Source organism: Sinohyriopsis cumingii, chromosome 18 (assembly GCF_028554795.1).
Source record: "Sinohyriopsis cumingii isolate HCF-2022 chromosome 18, ASM2855479v2, whole genome shotgun sequence".
In the NCBI taxonomy this organism is placed as follows: domain Eukaryota; kingdom Metazoa; phylum Mollusca; class Bivalvia; order Unionida; family Unionidae; genus Sinohyriopsis; species Sinohyriopsis cumingii.
In genome coordinates, this window is record NC_142978.1 from 81,794,095 (window position 1) to 81,819,901 (window position 25,807).

At 35.4% G+C, this 25,807-nt stretch overlaps 1 protein-coding gene across 1 annotated transcript in view; it reads left to right on the plus strand.

The window, feature by feature from the left end:
* LOC149777156 (uncharacterized) overlaps positions 1-25,807 on the plus strand; it is a 185,255-nt gene that overhangs the window by 47,448 nt on the left and 112,000 nt on the right. The window contains exons 17-20 of the mRNA XM_089941382.1: positions 2,419-2,555; positions 5,376-5,486; positions 7,911-8,162; positions 21,807-21,943. Of these exons, the coding sequence (XP_089797508.1) occupies positions 2,419-2,555; positions 5,376-5,486; positions 7,911-8,162; positions 21,807-21,943 (637 nt within the window). The remainder of the gene's footprint in view (positions 1-2,418; positions 2,556-5,375; positions 5,487-7,910; positions 8,163-21,806; positions 21,944-25,807) is intronic.

The window sequence follows — 25,807 nt, forward strand, 5'->3', positions numbered from 1 at the left end:
ATGCAAATAGGTTGTTAAACTTAATTTAATTGGCACGTTGGCCCTGGAACGAGCATGTCGTAACTATATTCTTGCATCAAGGAAGATCTACAAATGCGTGTTTAAAATGTGCGCTACCTAGAACACCGAAAGGGTGATTCCCAATCAGGTTCATATTCAAGTCATATGTACAAAAACAGATGGCATGCAGGTCAACATGTCTTTCAGCATTTATTTTGAAAAGATAGAATTCTAAGCCTAATTGAAAAGTATGATGCAATTCCGTTTCTTTCTCAAACAATTTAGCCGCTAGAGGTTTGTGCACACACAAAAAACTGTAGCCCTCTAAAGTTGAAGATAAAATGAATAAATAAGAATCTGAAATGAATTTAAAAAGTAAAGATTAATAGTTGACGAGTCACTAGTTTTACAAAGGATGCTATGACATTGATTGTCTTCAAACCCTAATATAGCATTTTGGAGTAGATAATAAACATGGCATAATAGTAAGTAAAGAATGATTTAAGAAAGTGAAACTTGGCAGAGCTTTTGTAACTGTAGCATTAATCTGAACAGAAGTATTCAAAGATGATACCTATGAGCTGTGGAAAATTGTACACAAGTTTCCTAACTTGTTCATCCTGGCAAAGCTAGCTATGCGTATTCCCCTTAGCATTTACTTGCCGGCGGATATCGTACCATGGCATACAGTTAATCCATAATACATGTAATTCCATTGCAAAAATTGCATACATATTTAAACTATTCAATAAACTATTCATTATGTGTCTGAATTCAATGTGAGAAATTCACAGCAAAATTAGGTTAATAAAGACGAAGCACATGTACAGTTCATTATGTTTCATGGTCTTTGAACGGTGTCTACAAATTTTATACTGCTAAAATTTTCTTATATACGTTTTCCTGTACCTTTACCCATTGTAAATTCCAAATAATTAACACTTCTATGCATATTCATCTAACGACTACAGCAAGAATAATTAATAAACAAGACATGCTTTTAGCGTGCATGTAACTTTTACTTTAGATTTTGTGAATCTCAAAAGAAACGTGGAAAAAACTTTATAAAGATTTTTAAGCTGAACTCCTGTACAATTTCATACCCTTTCAATTTCTAGCTAATAAAGTGGACAATATTTCCTGGTCAACTGATTTCATCTGATAACACCTCCAAGCCCAGCAAACATGTATGGCGGCTTTCATTTTTTGATGTTTATTAAATTGTGACAATCTTTTATCAACCACCGCATTGTCCGCTGCTTGTTTGTGTATGCAGTTAAAGTTGTTGTTGTAGGGTTTAACACCATTTTTCAGCACAAGATAGGCTATACATGGCGGCCAGTATAATTGGTGGAGGAAGAAACTTGGAAAACCCCTGGAAGAACCACCAACCCACGAGAAGCTACTGGCAAGCTTTCTCGTGTACCAACATTAGCTGAGCCTGACACTTGAACTCATGCAGACAGAGGTGAGATGGCAGTGATCCGTAACGGTGAGCGCTTTACTATGCAGTTAAAGAAGAAACACATGTCAGCCGTTGTTTGAGCAATGATTGTATACAGCATTAATTGAAGACAATCACAAAGACGACTTACTGGCTTTACTCATAGATCAGCAATAACATTTCCAATAAAGTTTATTTTAGCATAACAATTCAGGAACCTGGTGGGGGCCCCGAGTGGTCTAAAGTGCTCACCGTTACGGATCACTGCCAACTCACCTGTCTGCTCCAGTTCGAGTGTCTGATTCAGCCAATGTGGGTATGTGAGAAAGCTTGCCAGTAGCTTCTCGTGGGTTGGTGGTTCTTTCCAGGGTTTTCCCCCAAGTTCTTCCTCCACCATTAATACTGGCCGCCATGTATAGCTTGTCTTGTGCTGAAAAATGGCGTTAAACTCCACAACAACAACAATAACCTGGTGAAATTGTTACATTTCAGAAGCCACGCCACAATCATATTATATTCTCATTCATACTCGCACTCTTCCCCCAAATGGTAATAAACATTTTACACAATGTTTCTCGCACTTGAACAAAAAATAAAAAATTCTAGGTACAAGAAAAATACGCGTACATGTATTTAAAATTTCACGAATCACACCATAATCATCTTCCCCAAAATGATGATAAATTTGTTATACACTATTTCACGCATTTTGATGAACTGTTTTTTTGCATGTGCGAATGAAGATATGATATTTTGGGAGCAACGCCACAACCGTGTTATATCCAAATTTGTGTTATCGCGGGGTGCATTATAACAGGGTTGCACTGTACCACATCATTTAATGCCCCCATCTCCTTAGTTTAAGGCTGTAGGCTCTAAGGAGTAAATTGTTAGCAGAGGCCTTGGCATTGTAACATTAATAGCTCTAGATTTTGTGCATTGTATTAGTACAGTGTTGTCTATTCATTATATAGGAATTTGGGGACCACATCTGATAGTTGTTCCAACCAGTGTAATGCTGAATTGGGAATTGGAATTGAAGAAGTGGTGTCCAGCATTTAAAATTCTCACTTATTATGGCAGTCAAAAGGAGAGAAAGTTAAAAAGACAGGTTTGTATTGTTATAATTGTTATATCAAATTTTTTTTCTATCTTTTAGCTTAATTTAATTGATTAGTAAAATGTAGCTTATTTACATTCCTGATGGTAGTATATCTGAATGATTCATGCTTAAAAATAATTGGGTAAAATGTGTGTAAAAAATACAGTGCCTATTATCAGAATAGCAACCCTAATTAGAGGAAAATGGTCTCTGAAGTGAACATCATTTCCTGTTAGCTTCCCTGAGTGGCCAAGTGGTCTAAAGCACTTGCTGTTACGGATCACTGACATCTCACCTCCGTCTGCGTGGGTTCGAGTCTCTGATTTGGCCAATGTGGGTTATGTGAGAAAACTTGCCAGTAGCTTCTCATGGGTCAGTGGTTCTTTCTGGGGTTTTCCCGGGTTCTTCCTCCACCATTAATACTGGCTGCCATGTATAGCCTATCTTCTGCTGAAAAATGTCGTTAAACCCTACCACCACAACAACAACAACATCATTTCCTGTTAGCTCCCACGTTTCCAGACCAACTGTCTCCAGTTGACACTTACAGAAATGTTGATGTACACTTCATCTGGGAACAACTGATCTGGAACAATTGGAAACTTTTTATTTTGGTATCCATTTTCTTCTCAAGTGGATATAGCAGAATTTTTATGAAATAAAAAAGTTGCATATCCCATGTTCAGTGAGTCTTTTCTGTCAGATTCTATTCATTTTTGTAGGATTTTTTTCATTTTTAGTTGGATCTAATAGTTAAATATTGAACATTTCCGGTGTCAACAGCTGCCGTTGTGAAGTTGATCTGAAGTGTGCTTGGTTTGCTCTGTGTTCAGTTCAATATAATGGATAAAGTTTTGAATAAAAAGCATAATTTGGACAATGTACATTTGCTTAGGAAAAGTTTAACCCTACTACAGAAAGGAATACACTTAGTTTTGTTCATTCAGTTTTGTTTGAAAGATGATACTTGCCATGTCATTCCCTACTTGAAAACTGCCATGTGAAAACCTTTACTGGATTAAGTTTTCATTTAGTTGGAAGGTCTGATGTAGCTTCTTAATGGGACATTTGTACAGCTATGCAGCCATCCCTGCAATGTGTTTATCAAGGGTAGACATTGGTATTTCTCCTTCTGGAATGGTTGAAAATGCAATTCTGGTTCTTTTTTGAAATTTCAGAAACCAAATCACTGGCTGAACATCTGAAGTTGTCTAGTCAGATCAAGGGTTTCTGATATAAAATCCCTTGCACATGATCCCCAGTTTGCTAAAATACTGGGTAAACTACGTGCTAGGCACATTTAAACCTATCTCTGTTGTTGCACCTGAGTTTTGGCAGCCTGCTGTAAAACTTAGATGTTATGAAAATTCTTGACCAACTCAAAAGTCATTTTAACTCAATTTATGGGGTATAATTTAAGAGTGGGGGATTCTACACCCACCCAGACCAGTCCAGTTCACTGGCCACAATGCCTCCTTGGGAAAGACATAGGGGTGAAACGATTCATCAATACATTTGCTGAAAGAATACACATATCGATGCAAGAGACGGAGAATCGCTACAGAATGATACTTATCATGTGCCTGTTATTTTAGTCTTTAGCAGTCATAAATAATTATTAGTTGGCATGCTATTCTGTAAAATTATAATCCATCTGAAATATTTGGAGTCGCAGGCACTCATGTTTATTAGTAACAACAAAAATATTCCACATGTATAATGAATACATTACACTACATTTAATAACCACTTTCATGGAAAGTATCTACTTTGAATTGTACCTCGACTCCTTTCTTCGATTTGAAAGCTATGCTACAGGTTTCTTACATGGTGGAATATCTTATAATGAAATTTCATTTGTGGTTATTGATTGTTCTGGAGCAGGGTAAACATTAACCACCAATCAGAAATCGATGTAGCTTATTCTCTGTGACAAACAGGAAGTATTGGTTTTTAATGTTGATTTTCCTGATTTTAATTTTTTCAGTGTTGGCAGGTCTGTTGTTAAAACTGTCCATAAAACCAACAAAAAGAAATTCACTAATAAGTCTAGTTACAGCTTTCAGTGCATTCCTGCCAACCATTGTGTTTCATGGTTTTATGCATTAAATTTAATCTTGTGCTTACCAGTGTATGGATTAGGCTTTTAGTTACATTGACAGACCTGCCACTTATCCCAGTTTACTTGAGACCATCCCAAAGTTTTCTTTAAAAATCTAAAAATCCCAATTTCCTGAGGGTTTTTTTCTCCCAAAATCCTGATTTTCAAATGCCAGACTTAAAAAAATACCTTTTGATTCATGATGGCTGTGCAAAGAGAGCAAAGGTAATGCAGAAATTCTGCAAGGGATTTACTGCAGTAATACCAAGAAAGCTATTATCTTTTTATTTTCATCTTTTATGCTGATATGAAGGGGTTCCTGCAATAAGAGTTTATATACATGTGCTTCACTTGTGTTCATTTTATAAAAGCTATATATGACAAATTTTATATAAAAACAGATCGGTTTCTCCATTTTGAAAAACTGTCCCTGAGATTCAGAATATGGAGAACCATTCTATTCTGCAAACATTTTACTTGCTTAGCAAGGTTTTACAAATGCTAGTTTTATAATTGGTTTGATGTACATTTTAAGGCAAATTGACATCCTTTCATTTTGTATTTGATGTTTATTTGAAGTAATTCATCTTCTTAAATTTTTGTGCACTTAATTTTAGATTTATGAACTTTGTCATTAGTTAGCACCTTACAACCATTATGGCGAGGTACCATAAAATGTCACTACATGCATACTGTTGGATGAATTGTATAGAATTTTACCTTTTCAGGGATGGACAAAAACCAATGCATTCCATGTGTGTATAACATCTTACAAGTTGGTAATTCAAGATCACCAGTCATTCAGGAGAAAAAAGTGGAAATATTTAATTCTTGATGAGGTGAGCTAAATTTAATCCCAAATAAGGTGAGTTTAATTGTTGGGCAAGCATGGAAAACACTGGATTAAAAAGCTGGTTATTAGAATTGTTCCTTAATGCTGGCCTAAATGTCACATAGGGCTGGAATGGGGTTTTTTACACCAAAATGCCCAGCAACAAAATCTACTTGCTCTGTGAAAGTTCATCTTCGTTATGATGTTGTTGGCAGGGGGGTAATCAGTGAAGTGTAAAATCCATATATTACCTCTATTTTTAAATGCCTATTACAAATTTGGGATCATACATTTTTCAGTGATTCAGAATAAAGGGCAACACTTTTTTACATTGCAGTTTTTTAGCTGTGATATACAATTACATATATTCATAACGGTATTCATAACATTATAATAATTCATAATCCCAGATTTGTGTTCATTTGTTATTGTTAATATTGTCAGTGTGATTGCAGCCTAGGATATTTTAAATGTAATGAAGGTGCCAGATATATTTTTGCAGAATAGATAAATTTACAAGCCTTGATTTTGATCCATTTGATAATTGTTGTTGCTGTCTATTGTTTATCTGTTAACATGATTCTCGATTTTGTTTGTTTTTTTTTTTCTTCTTCTTCTTCTTAAAACAAATTGAATCTGCAACCAATTTACATAGGTAATCAAGATGATACCTATTTTATAAACTTTTGAAAAACTTGGACATAAGCTTTGAGAGAAACCTGTCTTGACAAGCAGACTAGGGCATTAATACGGTATTGGAACAGACAAGGAATCTGGCAGAGTCAGCGAAGTAGTGATTCAAGAAAGTGAAACTTGGGCAGAACTCATGTTAAGTAAGAATCTTATCTTGGAGCTTCAAGCTGGCTAAACTAGCTATGCATATGCCCCATCAGACAGTAGACTTATAGAAGATTCTAAGTACAGAACAAATAAAAAAAAAACAAATAGGAACAGATTGAGCTCAGAAACAAGAAGCATAATAATCTTCATACAACCAGAGATGCCCTTTGAGTTTTTATTTCATTATATCTCGAACAGAGTGGAGCTGGAAGAAAAGGTGGATATTTAAGTGTTTGGTGTATATTTCAAAAGAGCCATTTCATTCCCCACCCCCCCACCACTTTTTTTCCCCTCCACCCAACTCCACCATTATATTGGTGATAAGGGAGAGTTATTCCACTTTTAAAAAAATACTACCAATATCTTTGTCGTCCAGGTATTGTCTACGGTTGGATTGTCAATTTGTATCCATATGTAGATGCAGCAGTATGAAACAACATCAGTTAGATGTCTTACCTAAAGTGTTATAAACTACATATTCAACAAATGTCCAAATAACAGTTCAAAGACATAGAGCAAATGAAATGATTGCCAGTTGAACGACATTCTTTATGAGCATTGTTTATAGCTTATATATGAATAGATGTCAGCTGTGAAGGTAATGTGCAGATGGGAGGAAAGGTTGATTTCAGAATCAGTTCAGATAAATGGCATCATGTCATATATTCATTTAGAGCAGTTTATAAACGTAGCAGTCTTATTGTATTGATGCAATTTGCATTACCACTTGTGGGCTTGAGGATTTTGAATAGGCCCAGTGCATACCCTCAAAGGTGATTAACAGATGCAGGAGTCTATGTGGCTTAGTGGCTAGCATGCTTGAAAGAGCTGGGGTTTAAATTCTTCCATCAGCCATTTAAGTTGTCATGGTATAGGAAAGGCACTTTATTCAGTTGCTTGAGCACTTGACTAAGTAATGTGCTTGTGTTGTCATACAACGCCATTTCGAACATAAATTGACAGAAGAATCGGTATTTCTTTAGCCTTGCATTTCAACATTGCTAGATATATTTCATATATTAAGTGAAAGTACTGCATCTCTTTCTCTCTCACACTTTCTCTCTCTATATATGTTAATGTACATAACCATTTTACTTGTATGGTATGCACATATTGCTTTTACTGTTTGACAACCGAGACAGATAGCCACCCAAACTTGCTTCCAGTTTGGGAGGTAGAGCAAGTCTCGAATAGAAAAGTCTGCTAAAATCCATCAGCTGCAGCTCACTGTAGTTGATCAGCACTGACAGAGACAATATTTTTCAAAGTATTATAAAAACTTGCCTGTAACAAGTCTTTGTGAATTAGAAAAAACCATAGTATCATGTTGTATCTCCCTTGAACAACCAACTTGCACTAAACGATTTTTACATCCCATAATCATTATTGTGCTGGACTTGTGTGTATGAAATGTGTGATTAGTTTGTCTGATAATGTTTTAAACTCCTGATCCGTTACAACATGCATTTGGTTCTGAAATAGACCTAAAAACAGCAGATATAGTTTCTCCTTTTTGAAAATGTTTTTTTTTTGTAGCTAATTACATAATGGACTAAAGCATCTTTACATAATTAGCTGTTCTGTCTTTCAGGCACAAAATATTAAGAATTTCAAATCTCAGCGGTGGCAGACATTGCTGAATTTCCACAGCCAGAGGCGTCTTCTTTTGACGGGTACACCACTTCAGAATAGCTTGATGGAACTGTGGTCACTGATGCATTTTTTGATGCCCCATGTGTTCCAGTCTCATAAAGAGTTTAAGGAGTGGTTTGCTAATCCCCTGACGGGCATGATAGAAGGGAGTCACGAGTACAATGAGAATCTCATTCGTAGACTTCATAAGGTAAGATTCTTAACATGAAACCAACATGTCAAATTGAAAATGTTTTTGTAGGGTTGAACGCCATTTTTCAGCACACGATAGGCTATACATGGCGGCCATTATTAATGGTGGAGGAAGAAACCTGGAAAGAACCACTGACCCACAAGAAGCTACTGGCAAGCTTTCTCACGTACCCACATTGGCTGAATCCAAGACTCGAACCCACGTTGACAGGTGAGAAGGCAGTGACACGTAACGGAGAGCACTTTAGACCATTCAGCCACTTGGGGCCCCTAAATTGAAAATGTAATATTTGAAGGAAAATATGCAGCATCAACAAAATTGTTGGTTAGTTTTGTATTTTTTATGGTGCTGTTCAAGTTATCCAAGTATTTGAAATCAATATTATTGAATATGGAGTTGGAATATGAGTTTTATAAAAACTTAAGGAAGCACATGCACTTATTAAAAGACTTTAAATAAAATCATAAAAGTTACTAAACTGAACTGTAAAGTGAAGGAACTCTCTTGTCAGCCTAACCTTCTTTCAAAATGTGAAATACAAAAAGTTTTCAGCTTTGGACATTTTGTGTAAGAGTTTTCTTTTCCAGATTTATTATCTTAGTTTGTCAGCAATCTTAAACTTCGACTGTTAATCCATTTCAGATAGGATGCAATTCCATTACCTTTTCATACAGGATATGATCATTACATTCCCTCTACAGCATAGGGCAGATGTACACTTAACCATGTGATAAATTATTTTACGTTTATCTTAGGAAGGAATAAAAGAATAAAGGTGTGCAAATGTTGTGTCATGCAGTGACAGTATGGGTTTACAAACACACAAAAAACCTGGAAAATTTCATTTAAAAAATTTAGTTTTAATATTTGGAGCTCACTGTGGTGGTCAGTACTAAAGAGACGAGAGATGTTGGTGATGCACTTTCTGACCTAGATGACAATGGATGATCTTATATGGAAAAACATTTTACACAGTGGGGATTATTATCTTTACTTCAAAGTGAACCATATTAATGATAACTGGTTATTTGATAATGGCAATGTGGCAAGTGATGTGGATGCCGATTCTATTGTAAATGTAGACAATTTTGTGGGGAAATGTTTTCTGCTGTTTTAAGATCTTGAATTAATATTTTAAAAAACGACACATTAATACTTGTTGGTAGAACTTAAAAACTGATTTGTGATGTAGAGATCACTGTGGCAGACAACTAAAGTGGCAGGTTAAAAGCAGTGATGTTGATGCTGATTCTGATAAAACTAGGCAATTTTATGAGGGAAATAGACATTTTAAGCAGTGGAGATTATGGTCTGGACTACATGGAAATGAATGAAGCAGATAATTAGTTAATCAGTATTTTTGACTGATATTGACGATGATCAAGACCTTGCTGGTTTTCAAGCAACTGCAGACCTGCCAACTGTTACATTTTTGCTGTAAGTCTTACAAAAATAACACTAAAATTACAGACTTGGAGAATGATAGCAAAAAGTACAGAAATATGATTGTTTTTTTTTCTTTCTTTCTATTCTGGATATTTTTTGTACTGGTTCGTTTTGGATCCAGATTTTCGTACTAGACTGTGTTCGGATTTGAAGTTTCATCTAAGACTGAGTGGATTTTGGTTGGGAACCAGACTAACCATACGGTGGTACCTTAGATGTTTTAAACCTGTCTATTTTGTTCGTGAGACGCACACATCTGATCTGGACTTGTTTTTTGTTTTGTCATCCAGTCTTCTGAGAATGTCTTCAGGCAAAAATGTGTCAAAGGTGGATAGGACAACTAGCCTTGTAAAAAGCTGAAGCAGTGGTTGCAAAAGTATAAAACAGATTACTCATACACTTGGTCATGCTTAGAAAAAAGGTGTTAATTATATTTATTGCACGTTATGTTGTGTTGACTTGAAGAATCCCACGATGGGCGAGATGACTCTCCGCAACATGAATTAAAAAAAAAAACATACAGAGTACATTGCAATGAAATCAAGTTGTAAGTCGCTGACCTCTGTGGGATTTGGATCTGCAGTGCCAGAAACTATTGGAGGTCATTAAGGCCGAAGTATATTTTACAAACTTTTTGGTTTAGCATAATGTTGCAATTGCTGCATTTGACCATGCTTCTAAACTGTTTACGTACATGTATTCCAAATCATCAGTAGGAAATAGTTATCAGTGTGGCAGAACAAAAACTACTGCTATTTTATTTAACAGTACGAGTCAGTACAGGAATGCATTGTTAACAATATTTCATCCCAACCTTTCAGTATAGCAACTGATGGTAGCAATGATTCAGAGAAGCTGTACCCAGTTGTTAGATATTTTGATAATACAGATGGGGTTGTAACTGGAACACTTCTGTCAGTTCCAACATGTGATGGAGCCTCTACTGAGGAAATATTTTCACATTATTGGATGATGATTTGAAAAAGATTGGAATAGCTGCATTGCCTTTGAATCAGAAATGCTTCAGTGATGACACGTTGCAATAAAGATGTATTTGGACATAACTATTTTTTTTTAACCCCCGTAATAGGTTGACCAATGGGTCGGGGAACCATCCCAGGGTCACCTTACAATCAAACATTTCTGGTTATCAGATAATCTAGGGATAATAAATATAATCTACAGAGAAAGTAAAAAAGAAAAACACGCATATACACATGCATATGGCACACAATCTAGGTGACATGGCTTTTGTGATATTACAGTATTTTGTTCCTGTTTACCCTCAAGTCAGAGACAAGTTAAATGTTCATTGTTGAGGTCCATTTTTGAAGAAATTGGTCCTCTTTTTTATTTACCTTAGCAGTGTAATTTTCAATGTTCTTATGCATTGCAACTATTTGCTTAAAAGCAAAAATAGAAGGATTTTTCATATTGAATATGCAAGTATAAATATAATATTTTGCCAAAATAAGCAGAAAATTACCCAAACTGTCCAGTTGTTCACTTCCTAAAAATGTTTCTTTTTTGGACAGATGTACAATATTTGGGCAAAAAGGTGCAAAAACTTCAATAAAACGGTACCAAAACTGTGAAGTAATACTGCAGTCATAAAAGAGATGCTCAATACTTTCAGTTTCACTCTTACAGAAAGTACATTTGTTGTCATCAAATATGTTAATTCTTTTAAGAAAATCATTAGTAGCGATTATTCTATGGATTAATTTAAAGTTAAAAGAGATCAACTTGGTATCCTTGGTACAGCATTTTGCCCGGCTATATATATCAGACCACTCCTCACTACTTATATTTTTATTAAATACTTGCATCCAAGTTTCTTGCTTCGCAGTGTGTTGCCTTTTAGCTTCCTGTAAAAGATCTTTGTAAACAAACTTGAGTGAATCTTGTTTTCGCAAGTTCGTTATTTTATCCTCCTGCTTATCAAAATTATTATGTACTAGGTGGTTTTTTTATGGCATCTTTCCATGCTTTAGGAATTCTGGATATTAAGGAGAAGTATTTCAAGAAATCATTGCTTCCAGTTTATTGTTTTATTATCTCAAAAGGTATTAAATTACCGTGAACATCTACTAGATCGTTCAGAATTTCAAAACCAGCTTCTGTCCAGGATTTGTATTGATAGATCATTTTAGGGGGGGACATAATTTAAAATACTCATGGATAGATACTCATTAGGACTTTGCGGTTCTTCTTTCCATTTAGATACTGCCAAAATTACATCTCTCCAAAAACTGTTTTTAATGAACTTACAAAATTTTTCTAATTTCCTTCTCCCTAAATTCCAAATATCCTTTTTATTTCTGAGTATAGTTGTATTGACTAAGTTCTGCCACGTTCCATCTTCCTTTTCCAGCAATCTTTTAACCCATCTTATCTTAATATACCTAATGAATGAAAATATGTGTATCATATTTAGTCCTCCCTCGTTTTCTGGGGAAACTAGTATATCACGTTTTATTCTCTCTACTTTTCCACCCCATACAAATTTAAATAACATGCGATTTAGTTCTGCTTCAACTTTTGCTGATGGGTTAGGAAGTGCTGAAAAAAAATGTATGAATATGGGCAGAACAAGAGTCTTTACAACAATTACTTTACCAACTATTGATAGATGTCTTTGACTCCAGCTTGCCAGTATTCGTTTTGCCTTTGTTAGTTTCTTCATATAATTGATTTCCACCATCTGTTGTAAATCTGGAGAAAATTCGATGCCAAGGAGTGTAAAGTTAGAAGAGGACCAAATTAGGCCCATTTCAGGACATATTCTTTTATTAGAAAATTTCCTGTTTCCAATCCAAATAGCTTTTGTTTTTGTTATGTTACATTTAAGTCCCGATAATAGAGAAAAACCTTGCAAGATATTCATAGTTGCTTCAAGAGAAAAACTAGATCCATCAAGAAGAATAAAAGCGTCATCGGCATACTGACCCAATTTATATTCACTGGCGTCAAAGATTACTCCCCGTACATCCACGTTTTGCTTTAAAGTTATAGCTAAAATCTCAACCCCAATGATAAATAAGGTGCAAGGGGATCTCCTTGATGACATCCACTTTCTAGTCTGAAAAAAGATGACATATGTCCATTATTTATAACACAACTATTAGAGTCATTACAAAACAGTTTAAGCCACTTACAAACGGAATCACCAAAATTAAAAGATTGTAGAGCTTCTTCCACAAAGATCCAGTTAATTGAGTCAAAGGCTTTTTCGAAATCTGTTAACAATAATAAACCATATCTGTTTTCATTCTCAAGTTGGTCCATGATATCATATAATAGTCTGGTGTTTTCTCCAATGAATCTACCCTTCATATATCCTTTCTGAGTATCGCCGATTATTGATGGAAGAACCTTTTTAATCCTAGCTGCAATTGCTCCCGAAGCAATCTTATAATCAGTATTTAAAAGTGATATAGGTCTCCAGTTTTTAAAATATCTTCTGCCTTTTTCCTCCTTTGGTAGACAGGTGATGACTCTTTGAGTCTGAAAATCTGAAAGTTTTCCTACAGTATATCCGTAATTTATTGATCTACATATAAATCCCCCCAGAGACTTCCAAAAGAATTTATAGAACTCTTCAGTGAATCCATCCGAGCCAGGACTTTTTCCATTTTCCATCCGTTTTAGAGACATACCAAATTCATTAATTGTAAGCAGACCCTCGCATGATTCTCTTCCCTCTCGACTAAGTTTAATATTGTGATTAAAAAATCTATTTCGAGTTTCATGAATAGCCTCATCATCAAGCTGAGCAATTCTACTTTTGAACAATTCCATATAAAACTGTTTTTGTGCTTCTAAAATATCTATTTGGTCAGATATATTTGTCCCATCATCTAAAATAATCTCCTTTATTGTCTTATTAACATAGTTTCTTTTTTCAAGATTTAAAAAGTACTTTGTGCATTTTTCCCCAAATTCATACCATCTAGCTTTAGATCTTAATATAACACCTTCTATGTATTTTTTCCTAGATTCCTCTAATTCTGCTTTTTTTCTCTCTAAATTTTCCAGAATTTCCCCATTTATGTTATTCGACAGTCCCCCCTGAATTTCTATTATTTCCTGCTCAATTTTCTTTAATTGTTCCCGTTTCTCTTTTGATTTCCTAATAGAATAACCTATAGTTTCAGATCTTATTTTCATTTTCGAAATTTCAAAGAACATTTGGTCGTTACAGGAAAAAGAAACGTGGAGAGAGTCATCTTTATTTCCCCCTACATAATATTCATTTACAGTGTCAGTTATACACTTTTTGACCAAATCAGTATACTCAATGTTCCTCAACAGTTGGTTATTAAATTTCCAATATCCTTTTCCCCTTGGAAACGTTGAAAACGCCACACTCAAAACAATAGTTGAATGATCAGTCTTGTACCCTGGTAAGATACATGCATCAGCTGTATTCATATGAATGTCATCTGATACAAGAAAGTAATCTAGTCTACTTTGTTTCAAGGGAGATATTTGCCTCCAGGTATACATCTTTAAGTCTTGGTTGGAATTTCGCCAGGGATCAATTAATTCCAATTCGTTTTTCAGGTCTTGAATCGCTGCCCTAGACCGTTGGTGTTTGTCATGTAAAATATTATAAGTATCCGAATCTAAGTCTTGAACAGTATTCCAGTCTCCGCACATTATAATTGATGAGTTCTCAAAAAATAAAGTCTCCTCCTTTAACTTTCTAAAGAAGCTAGGATTATCATCATTATAACCATACAAATTCACGAGGGTTATTCTGTTGCCGTTAACTGTAATATCTAAAATAATAAATCTCCCTTGACTGTCACATCTTTCTCTATGAATTATAAATTCAAAAGTATTTCTAAAAAATATTGCAACCCCAGCACTCTTACTAGAGCAGTGGCTAAATATACATTTGTATCCCCATTCAGCTGCCCAATATATTTCATCGTTCTTTGTACCGAGTTTCTTGCAAGCATATTATAGATACATTCTTTTGTTTTACCCAGTGAAAAATATCCCTTCGTTTTAAGACTGAACCTTGCAGGCCTCTAACATTAATAGATATAATTTTTATTTTATTATCCATGAAAACAGCAGAAATTTTACACATACATATTCTTGTACAGGAATGTATGAAGTAATTATCACCTTGAGTTTATCATATGCATGGCTTTCACACTCACACTCACACAGAATACAAACATCCATAATAAAATCATCCATGGTGTTACAGTAAAGGCTGTAGCTTTGGCTGCATTTAACATTGATACAGTATACTATGGACAACAAGTGAAACAACTCCATTTGCGATAACTCTTATGCACCTCTGACAGACCTTTCTGGAGCTAGAGACAGTTTTGTAAACCAAACGGCACAGATTAAAAAGAATATAAATTACAACTTAATGAATGAAAAAAGGGGTAAAAGGGAAGAAAAAGAAAGAGTGAAAGAGCGCATACAAGGAAGTGGTGGGTGATTGAATGTATGAGCAAAAAATGTGAGACTCAGCGATTTATCATGGAAGAGTAATGTTGAGAAAAGTGAGTAAACAACTTAGTAAATGTGTATATGAGAGTATCATAGATGTCAAATTTTATCCTTTTTCCTGATTTGGTTTTACCATACACAGATCCATTAAAATACCATGCACTGTCAATTTCTTGATGCCTAGATAATTTATTTATAAGTTCAGTATTCAGCCTGGTTACATCCTCTACCAGTCTAATTCCTTTGTACTGCAGAAAATCTTTCCGCTTCTTGATAATTGGAAGTTTACAATCCAGACTCCAGAATTTGACAATCACTGGCCTTGGTTGTCCCTGTCGACCTGGAATCCTATGCACAGCCATTATGTCCCTGTTATCTAAATTAATTTTTGTGACTTCCTTCACCAACTTCGGAATTCTTTCTCTCAGATTTTCATTTTCCTCCTCCTCCAGCCCTAAAACTTTTATGTTCAGCTTCCTTGAATATTGTTCGAACTGGTTTGAAGCTGCACTTGCTTGCTCTGATCTCCTCTCATAATCTTTCATATCAATCCTCATTTTATCATTTTCCTTCTTTGCTTCTTGTAATTTTTCTAACAATTGGTGGTTTTCAAATTCCAGTGAATCCACCCTGTCCATCAACTCTCCTGTCCTCTCCTTTATTACCCTCTCACTTTCTGCTACTATCTCCATTCTCAGATCTTCCTTCACATTCTCTAACAGTTTCCTCACAATAGTTGTAACAATTTCTGCTAGGTCATCCTTTTTCACCAAGTCAGCAATAGCAGATGTGAAATCTGCTTTTGAAATGCTCCCTCTGAGACTTTGCTTTATTTCATCCAAGTCCAGCTGAATTGTACTCAAGGTTGATTCCCTCATACTTGTGTCAGATGTCTCCATCAGGGTGCCACTCTGTAATCTGGTTTTTATTTGTTGCTTGCCTTGATCTTTCTTTCCACTCATACTTGTAGATAATCTTGTTTGGACTAATTTTTTCTCACTACTCAGTTGTGACACTGACATTTATTACTCACCATGTGCCAAACAATTCTTACAATTGAAGGCAAACTACACTGAAGTAAGTAAATGAGTCAAACAGATCAGGTAGGGAATGTCTCAAAACTGCACCACTAAACTTCCATCTCTATTCCATCATATTTGAATTTTGAATGGAAAAACATATTTTTTTTCAAAACTGATTAAGATCTACCAATAATGTTGCATGTCCTGCATTCCTTGAATATTCACACATAATCCCAACAAGTATGAACCATTTCACTGTAAAAATAACCACTTATAACTGCCAAAATCTACAGAGCCCACTTTACTAGCTTCCACCTATAGCCGCCATTACTGAACCTCCCATTTGGACATAACTAAGGTGAATCCCTCAGTGATTCTGAGTAGATGTTCATGCTATTTGATACATTTAGCAGCTAAAAAGGGGGCTGATATGCTGCCTGTTAGATTTGATAACTTGTTAGTGGACATATATTATTTGGATGAAAGTGTGATTAGACAAATGGACCTGAGATCTTCAGACTCTTTGTGGGAAAGAACAGAGAAAAATATTGAAGCATTGTGTAACAAGATGGTTGTCTCTTGGTGAAGGTATAAAGAGACTGTTGTAACAGTGGGAACCCTTACAAATATATTTTGGTAAAGAAACCAAGAAGCAAGAGGTTAAAGGCAAAAGAGCTAAAGCCAAAAGTAGGAGAAAGTGTCTAGTTCCAAGGATAAAGTTTCACATGTATCTAGCAATAAAGAAGGAAACGAGAGGTCAGGCATATGCAGTAAAGCTTTGAGATGTGATAAATCTAGAAGTCGGGCTAGTTCTACCCTCAAGCCTGTCTCAGCATGTAAATGAAACCCAAGATAGGTTCCTTAGAAAAAAGCTAAATCAAAGAAATCAGATAAAATGGCTATGTCTAGATGTCAGACACCATTGGTTTGAAAAGACCGGAAAGATAATTTTAAAAAAAATCAGTTACAGAGAGGAAAAGGCTATGAGTATGTGTAAGGCTTTGCAGTCCTGGAGGGCGAAGATTTATTGCTTATTTTTAAACCACAAAATTCCATTATTTAACAAGTACAGACCGCTTCGGTGGCCTAGTGATTAGAGCATCCGCCTCGAATGCAGGAGGTTGTGGGATCAATCCCCGGCCGAGTCATACCAGAGACTTAACAAAAATGGTACTAACAACTGCCTCGCTTGGCGCTCACCATTAAGAGATTAGTGTTAGGACTGGTCGGCCTGGTGTCGGGATAATGTGACTGGGTGGGACATCATGCTACGTGTTTGTGGCATGATGCCTTAGTTCTAGACATCACTATAAATTGTCACACTGCAGACATTGTAGCAATATGACTGCAAAATTGTTAAAGCTACGTTTAAAATCCAAATCACACACACACACAGACACACATTTAACAAGTACAACTTAGTCATGCAACAGGAGGAGCCTGTGATCCACAAACTTGGGGAAAACAGGCTTGAATTATTAAAACAATTGCTTATCAGATCTGTAAAGGCTTCATAAATTTCACAAGCCATGACTGTAAGAAACAAAAGTCAGATGTTAAACTTAGAGTAGGTTCAGGAACTAGAAAATATATGGCTGAAAGTAAGTTGTATGAAAGTAGCCTTTATCAGTTCCATAAAGATGTAAGGGACTATTACACAGCTGTTTGTGATTATAGTGTTGTCAATTCTGTAAAGATGTAAGGGACTGTTACAAACTGTTTGTGATCATATTGTTAAGAGGTTTCCCTTGAATAATGAACTTTGAAACCCGGTGCAGTTGCTGATGTGTCAGAATGGCTGATGAGTGATTTTACCAGTACAGAAGAAAAAAGACGTACTTCAATTGTTACTGTTTTGTGCACCTGCTGTTGTTGTTGTAGGGTTTTAATGCCATTTTTCAGCACGCAGTAGGCTATACATGGCAGCCAGTATTAATGGTGGAGGAAGAACCTGGGAAATCCCCGGAAAGAACCACCGACCCTCAAGAAGCTACTGGGAAGCTTTCTGACATGCCCACATTGTCTTAATCCGAGACTCAAACCCACGCAGACAGAGGTGAGGTGGCAGTAATCCTTAACAGAGACCACTCAGCCACTTGGGGCCCCCCGTGCACCTGCAATTAGTGACCCACAAGCAGAAAGAAAATTGGCTAATAAGTGCCTGAAACCATCAAAGATATGAGCCGACTCTTCCGGTGCTGTATTGTTGCTGTCAAATCACTAACAAGTTGCACTTTTTGTATGTGAATGAAAAAATAAAAATTCAAGTACCCATTTTTTTCTTTTCTTTCCATCGGCATTGATTCACAGATACTTCTCCCATATGTCCAGCAACATTAGAGAATCAACATTGACATTTCCGCTTCAGATAGCTATGATTGTTCCAGATTACTGTACAAGTGAACTCACTGAATTGGAATACTGCCCCCGCATTGTTTGACTGAAAATAGGGTCTTCATTAGGTGTAATATATCATTTTTGTTTGACCAGTGAGAGGGCTGTATTCAATTCAGCATGTTGTATTTGCATATTAAGCCAGTGTGATCATGGCCATGTTCAGACATAATGCTGGAAAACGGGCTAGTATTCCTTCAGGGTGAGATGGTATAATATGATGTAAGATAGTCTAATTTGATGTAATCCTGGCTTTCATCCTAATATGGTTTCACAACTTAAAATATGGGTACAGTTTGTTAATACACAAATAATTGACTTTTTTTGTCTTCTTCAGTACAGGGGCAAATTTTATTGGTAAAATTGGCATAGATATACAGTGTGACCCTGCTATAACACGGTAGTTAGGAGCCATAGAACCTGACCGTGTTATACAATGAACCGTGTTTTAAGCAACCAGGTCGGTTAGCTGAAGAAAATAATGCATGTACCCCCAAAAATATGCATGGGTTCATGGGTGGGGTAATAAATGCAGGCAGTAAATACATGCTTCATTGGCACTGTTAACATCTTAAATATATGCATATTAATTGGGAAATACACCTGTAGAGAAAACAGAAGACATATATAATATTTTACTTTATTTAGAGAACCACGGATTGGTACATATACGTGTCTATATATGTCTATTGTATAGCATGAATAGAGTATCAACACTGTACTCGCCTGCAAATCTCATCACATAAATTGAATCGACAATATAAGTAATTCCATCGAAGTTATGCACCCAAAGCTTTAAAATATTAAATAATTTTGTCACAGGTCATATAGGTCTGAATTCAGTAGAAAAACAGCACAATTGTTCAACGAATTATGAAGCACATTTACTTTTCGATACATCCTAAGTCGGTAAAAGTTCACATTTTAAGTTGGCACTGGTAGCATTCATAAGCATAAACTTTTTCCATGCAAAAAGGCAACTTTCATGGCACAGTAAATGTGTTCCATCACATTAGAAAATGAAAAAATTCAACAGATTTCATTGCTTTTATGTAAGTTTGGTACTTTTAAAGAAAAGTGCTTTGTTTTTATTGAAGGTTGTGGTCGCCTTTCTTTAATGAAAGGTGCATGTGTTATTGAAGTCACCGCTAAAGAACAGCTTTGGAGAACCAAACAGATGCCTGTTTCTTACAGTGGCGGCAACATCAAATAATTGTATTGCATCCTCGAGACTGATTTTTTTTCTCCATTTGCTTAGTACGTCTTTATAACAATGAGTGCTTCAAAGGTAATCTGTTTTCTTTGAAATTTCAGCAAACTATTTTATCTGGATACATTATTAAAAAAGGAATTGGCCATCATTTGGTCAATTGTAGTTACTGTTCCTCCCTTTTTTTGTTTGGTGTTTTTTTTTTTTTTCCTTTTGTGGTAGTGGAGTGATGCTGCCTTCCACTCGTGCGTCAGAAATTTAACAAAGGGTCAACGGACGATAGAGACCCAGGTGTTCTGGTCTGATGACAAGGATTAGCACAGAAAATGTGAGTGTTCTGAAGGATTTAATTCTGAGTAAAAAGAAGAGGAATTTTACTTAACAACCACACACAACTGTCAGTCTGTGTAAATATATTAATTTCTAGCGCACAGCTGAAAATCCGATGCAAGATAGATTATGAGATAATGCCTCATCTGGTTGATCTCCACTACCAGAAATGTCAACCACATAAAAAGCTGATGTTTCACAACATACAGTACTCGTGCTCGATGTCAACATAAGTGGATTATGATACAACAGTGCACTGTTAAGATGGTTTGTCCATTTGGACAAAGAAATTGTTTATGTAACAGTAGATACATTTTAGTGCATTTTATATCCTTTCATGGGGCCTGTGAATTTCTCCACTCCAAACCAGTGGTTATATATACAAGTTTAAACACCCAACAATATCTCCAATAAAATAAAATAAAATCGCCAGATGGTATGTTTGGCCACCAATATGGGGGAAAAAATATTAGTTTACAACAATGGTGAAGCCCTATGCGATCCCAGAATAAACTTTTTACACATTATTTTTCATACCTTTATGAAGTAAAAAACTTTTTTCTCATGTTCGAGAAAAATATATATATAAATTTCAGGAGCCACGCCACAATCATCTTGTATTCTTCATGCGTGATCTCTTCCCCAATTTTTTTTTCATACTTGTTTTCGTGTACGAGAAAAATACATGGATATAAAATTTTGGTAGTCACGTCATGACCATATTAAATCCGAATTCGTGTTATAGCAGGTTCACACTGTACCACTGTTAACAGAATCTCATATTGATCTCTTTTCTTCTCCCTCTCCCCATTCTAGACAATGTAATGTGTCCTCATGTTGTAAGTTGATGTATAAAGTTTGTTAAATAAGATATTTAAAAGTGTTGCTGTAATGGTACTTTTCTGGAAGTTTATTACATATGCAATTAGTTTACAAAATTTGGTTCATTTCTGCTTGGCAGTGTAGGAGATTGTTTCAGATGGAAGGTATCAGATTTCCTCCTATTAACATAGGGATAATGAACTTTCTCTCCTTCCATCAGTAACAAACCTTAATGAGGAGCTAATGCATGGTTGAGAAATGATGTTGAAATGCTTTAATATACCCTGATAATTTATGATTACAAACAAAATCTGATCTCAGCCAATTATTTTTAGCTCTTCTCATTAATGACCTGTAAAAGTGGTGATTGCAGTTTTGTTGTCCATCATCTCTTTGCAACATTGCATTGCTGCTACAGCTACGTTAAGTAAAAGTTGTCAATAATAATTTAATAATTGTCATTAGGAATCATCCTTTAATCTAGTTGGCCTGAAATGAACACATCCGTTGAATATAGATATCCAGCTTGAAAAGTTTCTTGTTCCTACTGCTTCTTTTAGCATCATTCTTTCACAAATATAGTACTGTGTGTACTTATTATGTGTTGGTTACAACTGCAAACTGCATAGACCCAGACATGTGATTACATAATGTGCCTGCAAACAAAATAGACCTTGATATGCCTGTGCATTATCTGAGGGTCTGTGTTGTTTCCAGTTGGACCCGAGTTGTAAGTATAGATTGTATAGTCCGTAAATATATATGTGCATATTTTTTTTAAAATGTTGCAGTTGATGCATTGGAACATGCATATCTTGTAACAATATTGTCATTGACAACAAATATGTGAGGATTTTAATAATTGTATGTAATCTTGTACAGGGATGTTATTTGAAACTGACTCTTTTAAAATGAATGTATATATTTTTCTCATGAAAGGTACTCAGACCATTCCTGCTTCGTCGCTTAAAAGATGATGTTGAAAAGCAAATGCCCAAGAAGTTTGAGCATGTTGTGATGTGCAGTTTATCCAAGAGACAGAGATACTTGTATGATGACTTCATGTCTCAAGCCGCGTAAGTTACTTGGTCTTGATGTCATTAGACTTCAGTTCCTAACAAAGTACACTAGCTTGGATTTGGTCAGTTACATACAATTTTTAAAAGGTTCTGTTGCTGTCCATTTGAATATTGTGACAGTATATAGGCATTCATTCATTTGTAGCCTGTCTGGTCATTTTTGTATTCAAAATCTCTTGAACAAGAGCTACTGGAGGCATGGAAAGATGCTAAGTATGCACAAGGTTCTCATTCTATTGGGAAATCAGGGAGAAAAGGTCTGGAGAACAAATCGGTTGGTTGTCTACACTGAGAAATCCTTTAATTTTCCAATATTGATTAAAGACTGGGCAAAAGCTGCCAAATTTTCAGCCATCACTTGGTGACAGAAAAAATGTGTATTTGAGTCATTAAATTATCACAAGTTAAATTTATCAAGTCATAATGGAATTGTTTGAGGTTGCAGAACTCATCAGTCAGTTGAGATATAATTGTTGTATAGACCATTTGGGTGCTTGCCCATCACTTTTGTATAGTCAATCCAAGCACACAGAAAATTGGATTAGTCATGTAGATTGGTTAAACCATATATTTATCTTTTAAAGTATAAAGTGAATGAAGTATCTTTGCTTATTATTTGGTTATTTGCACTGTTAATCATTATCACCTTTGAGACACCCACAACTAGCCTTTGTGGTGAAATTTTTCCTATCTGATCTTGCTAACATATACATATATATATATATATATATATATATATATATATATATATATATATATATATATATATAAACACACACACGTCCCCTTCTTATACAGCCACTGCATTTAATTGTTTTATTCGAGTCTTTACTACATAAAATTGTTTGGCAAGTTCCTCACCCGATGTCGGGTAGAATAAATGACTTTCTTCTAAAATAATGTCTCTGTTTACGTGATAACATATTAATGATTGGTAACAATTTATTCAGATGTTGCTAAATGTAAAAAAATTTAATTATGCAGACAAAACTTTTGTCAAGTGGATGAAATGCTTTCATAAAGGAAGCAATAATGTGTTGTCACACAAATTTTCGGTCTTCTTCTGGTACCGTGTTTTGTCGGGGTTAATTTCTGAGTGTGTGCTAATGCACAATATCTACTTTTTAGTCACTGCTGACCCTGTTATGATCTTGACAATTACATCCGGTTGTAAATCATCAAGGAGAAGAAATCTACAGATGTGTGAAGCCCAAAACTCTATCGTAACATTGTTACGCCCATTTCCTGTAAACGTTGACTTTTATAAACAATGATATAGCATTAATTTTACTGTTACATATACTTTAGTCAACACTGCTTTCAATAACGGAAACTTGACATTGGGAGACATGTATCGATGATAGAGATAATCAGATGAATTATTGGTTTTGGATGCATCTGGTGGAAATAAAAGTGGCCGCTCTTGAGGGGAACATTTTATATTTGTACTAATATGCTGGTCGTGTTAGACCTAATAATTGGCTGTGATGTGGATATATTGTTCATCCCTTGGCCGACTACATGCGGATTTGCATCTTGAGATGATCTGTGTGAATTTTCCACTAATATCAAGCTCTGAAGTCAGCATTGTTTCACCTGACCTGCCAATTCTTAAGGTTTTGTTGCAAAGACGAAAGGAAGAAACCTTTTAAAAAGTTTTAATCAGTACAGAAGAATGAAAAGGAATTTTCAGATTATATTGAATAAAAGAAGGGACACAATTATGTTTTTGTTATTGATTTGAGTATGTCATGTAGTAGATCTAATTACCCTTATGTGCAACAAAGAAAAACATTCCAAGAATTACATCGGATTGAGAGAAAGCAACTTGCTCGTGTCCTTGCATAGGGTTTGGAACTGAAGGTTGTGCAAATGTACTAGAGGCAAATAAGGTCAGTGTGTATTGCAAAATGTTCAGATGAAGATGATGATTACCATTGATGCATCAGTTTGGAATAACAAACTTTATGAACATGTTCTCCAACTTTACAGTAGTATTACCTATTTTGTTAGGCCTGAAAACGGGTGAAACTTGTGAAAAATAATAAACTACCTTACCAAGATGATCTTGTTAAGTTTGGCAGAAATTATGTAGCATATTTAAAGAGTTCCACAGAGATTTCAAGATAAATTTACACCACTCCGGCAGCCTAGTGGTTCAAGCCTCAGCCTCGGAAGTGGGAGGTCATGGTTCAAAACCCCCAGCCGAGTCATACCAAAAATTTACAAAAATGGTACTAACAGCTGCCTCGCTATGCGCTCAGCATTAAGAGGTTAGTGTTGGGACTGGTTGTCCTGGTGTCAGGATAATGTGACTGGGTGGGACATCACAGGCTACATGTCCGTGGCAATATGCCCCAGTGCTGGACATCAATCACTATAAAGTGCCACACTGCAAACATCGTAACAATATGACTCAAAAGTTGTTAAAGCTGCATTAATAATCTTTATCACACGCACACACACAAGATAAGTTCTTACTATTAGATATTCTTGTCATTGAGAACACGTACTTTCTTATCACGTCATCAATACTGAATACATATTAATTACAAACCTGTTGGAGGCACTGTTCCATCTTGGAAGACTTGATTCAAAAACGAAGACTATTGTTATAACCAATAAATTCTTTTCATGCATTCACTTAAGTTTGCCCATAGAGGAGCAGAATACACTATGCAGCAATAAGATTTGAATAATGTAATTTTGATAATCAATAAACATTTCCAAAATTGAAGCATGTTTGTTCAAGTACACAAAACTTGTGTTTTGTCATATCTTCTTCATCTGACTGATTGGACTTCAAAATGTGACGCAAATAAGTACAACTGGTGACATTCATAAGAGATGGCCATTGAGATGTACAGGGGGAGAAGATAGTAATTTGAAAGAAGTTCAGCTGATAGACCATATGTGCTGATTTTTGTGTATTATAGATGATTTCATTCTCTAATGCCTTATTGTTCACATATCCTTACAAATTTCCTTCAACCTGCGATAGAAGGACTTGTCAATGACATATCAACAGCAAAACTAAAACTGTTAAGAAGTGTCACATTATATATCAATACAACTTAAGTCATCGGAAGCGTTGCATTCTGGAAATTTGAAGATGCCAAGATGGATTTTTGCTTCAAAGTACATTTTGCTTTAAATTTTATGTTAGGGTTAGGGTTAGCAGTGGTTTGTACAAAAGGCAGTAGATTATCCGCTAATCATTTATCTCTGGGTATTGTACGACATTTACTTTCTTCACACACCTCAACCGGTCATCAGTGTTTGAAGTTATCAGCAGCGCATGGAACAAATATTCAGCAGAGATAATATTGGGAACCAGCCAAGTTTTGGTGCACTAGGTATTTTTGTATGAAAACTTCAGAATACACTAACATTAAATGAACTTGCCTCAGATTGACAGTTCAAATATCGTGGCTCAAGTTTCCTGCAGTGCATTGCTTCCTGTGACATAGATTGTTGGCCTTGTAACTTTACTCTTCCTTACTGACTATGTTGGCGTGAAAGAATACTTTTAGTTAAGATATTTATGATCTTTTTGTTTAAAATACTTTAATTTTACATCTACATTTTAATTTAGATATATAGACTAGGTAGTTTAAAATAAAGAATTCTTATCTTGTATACATAACATGAACAGAAGTGGGCTAAGTTTTATAGAACATGTCCTGGCATAAAGATTGTCCAATATAGAGAGAGAAAAAATTCACAACATGTTCAGTAAACATTGGAAGAAATTTCAACAAAAAACATTCGGCTGAAACATTTCTTGGCCAACTGCTCTTGGGTATGGCTGTTAGGCAGATGTCAGCTTTGTTTACTTAGTAATTACAAGGCAGGCTGACA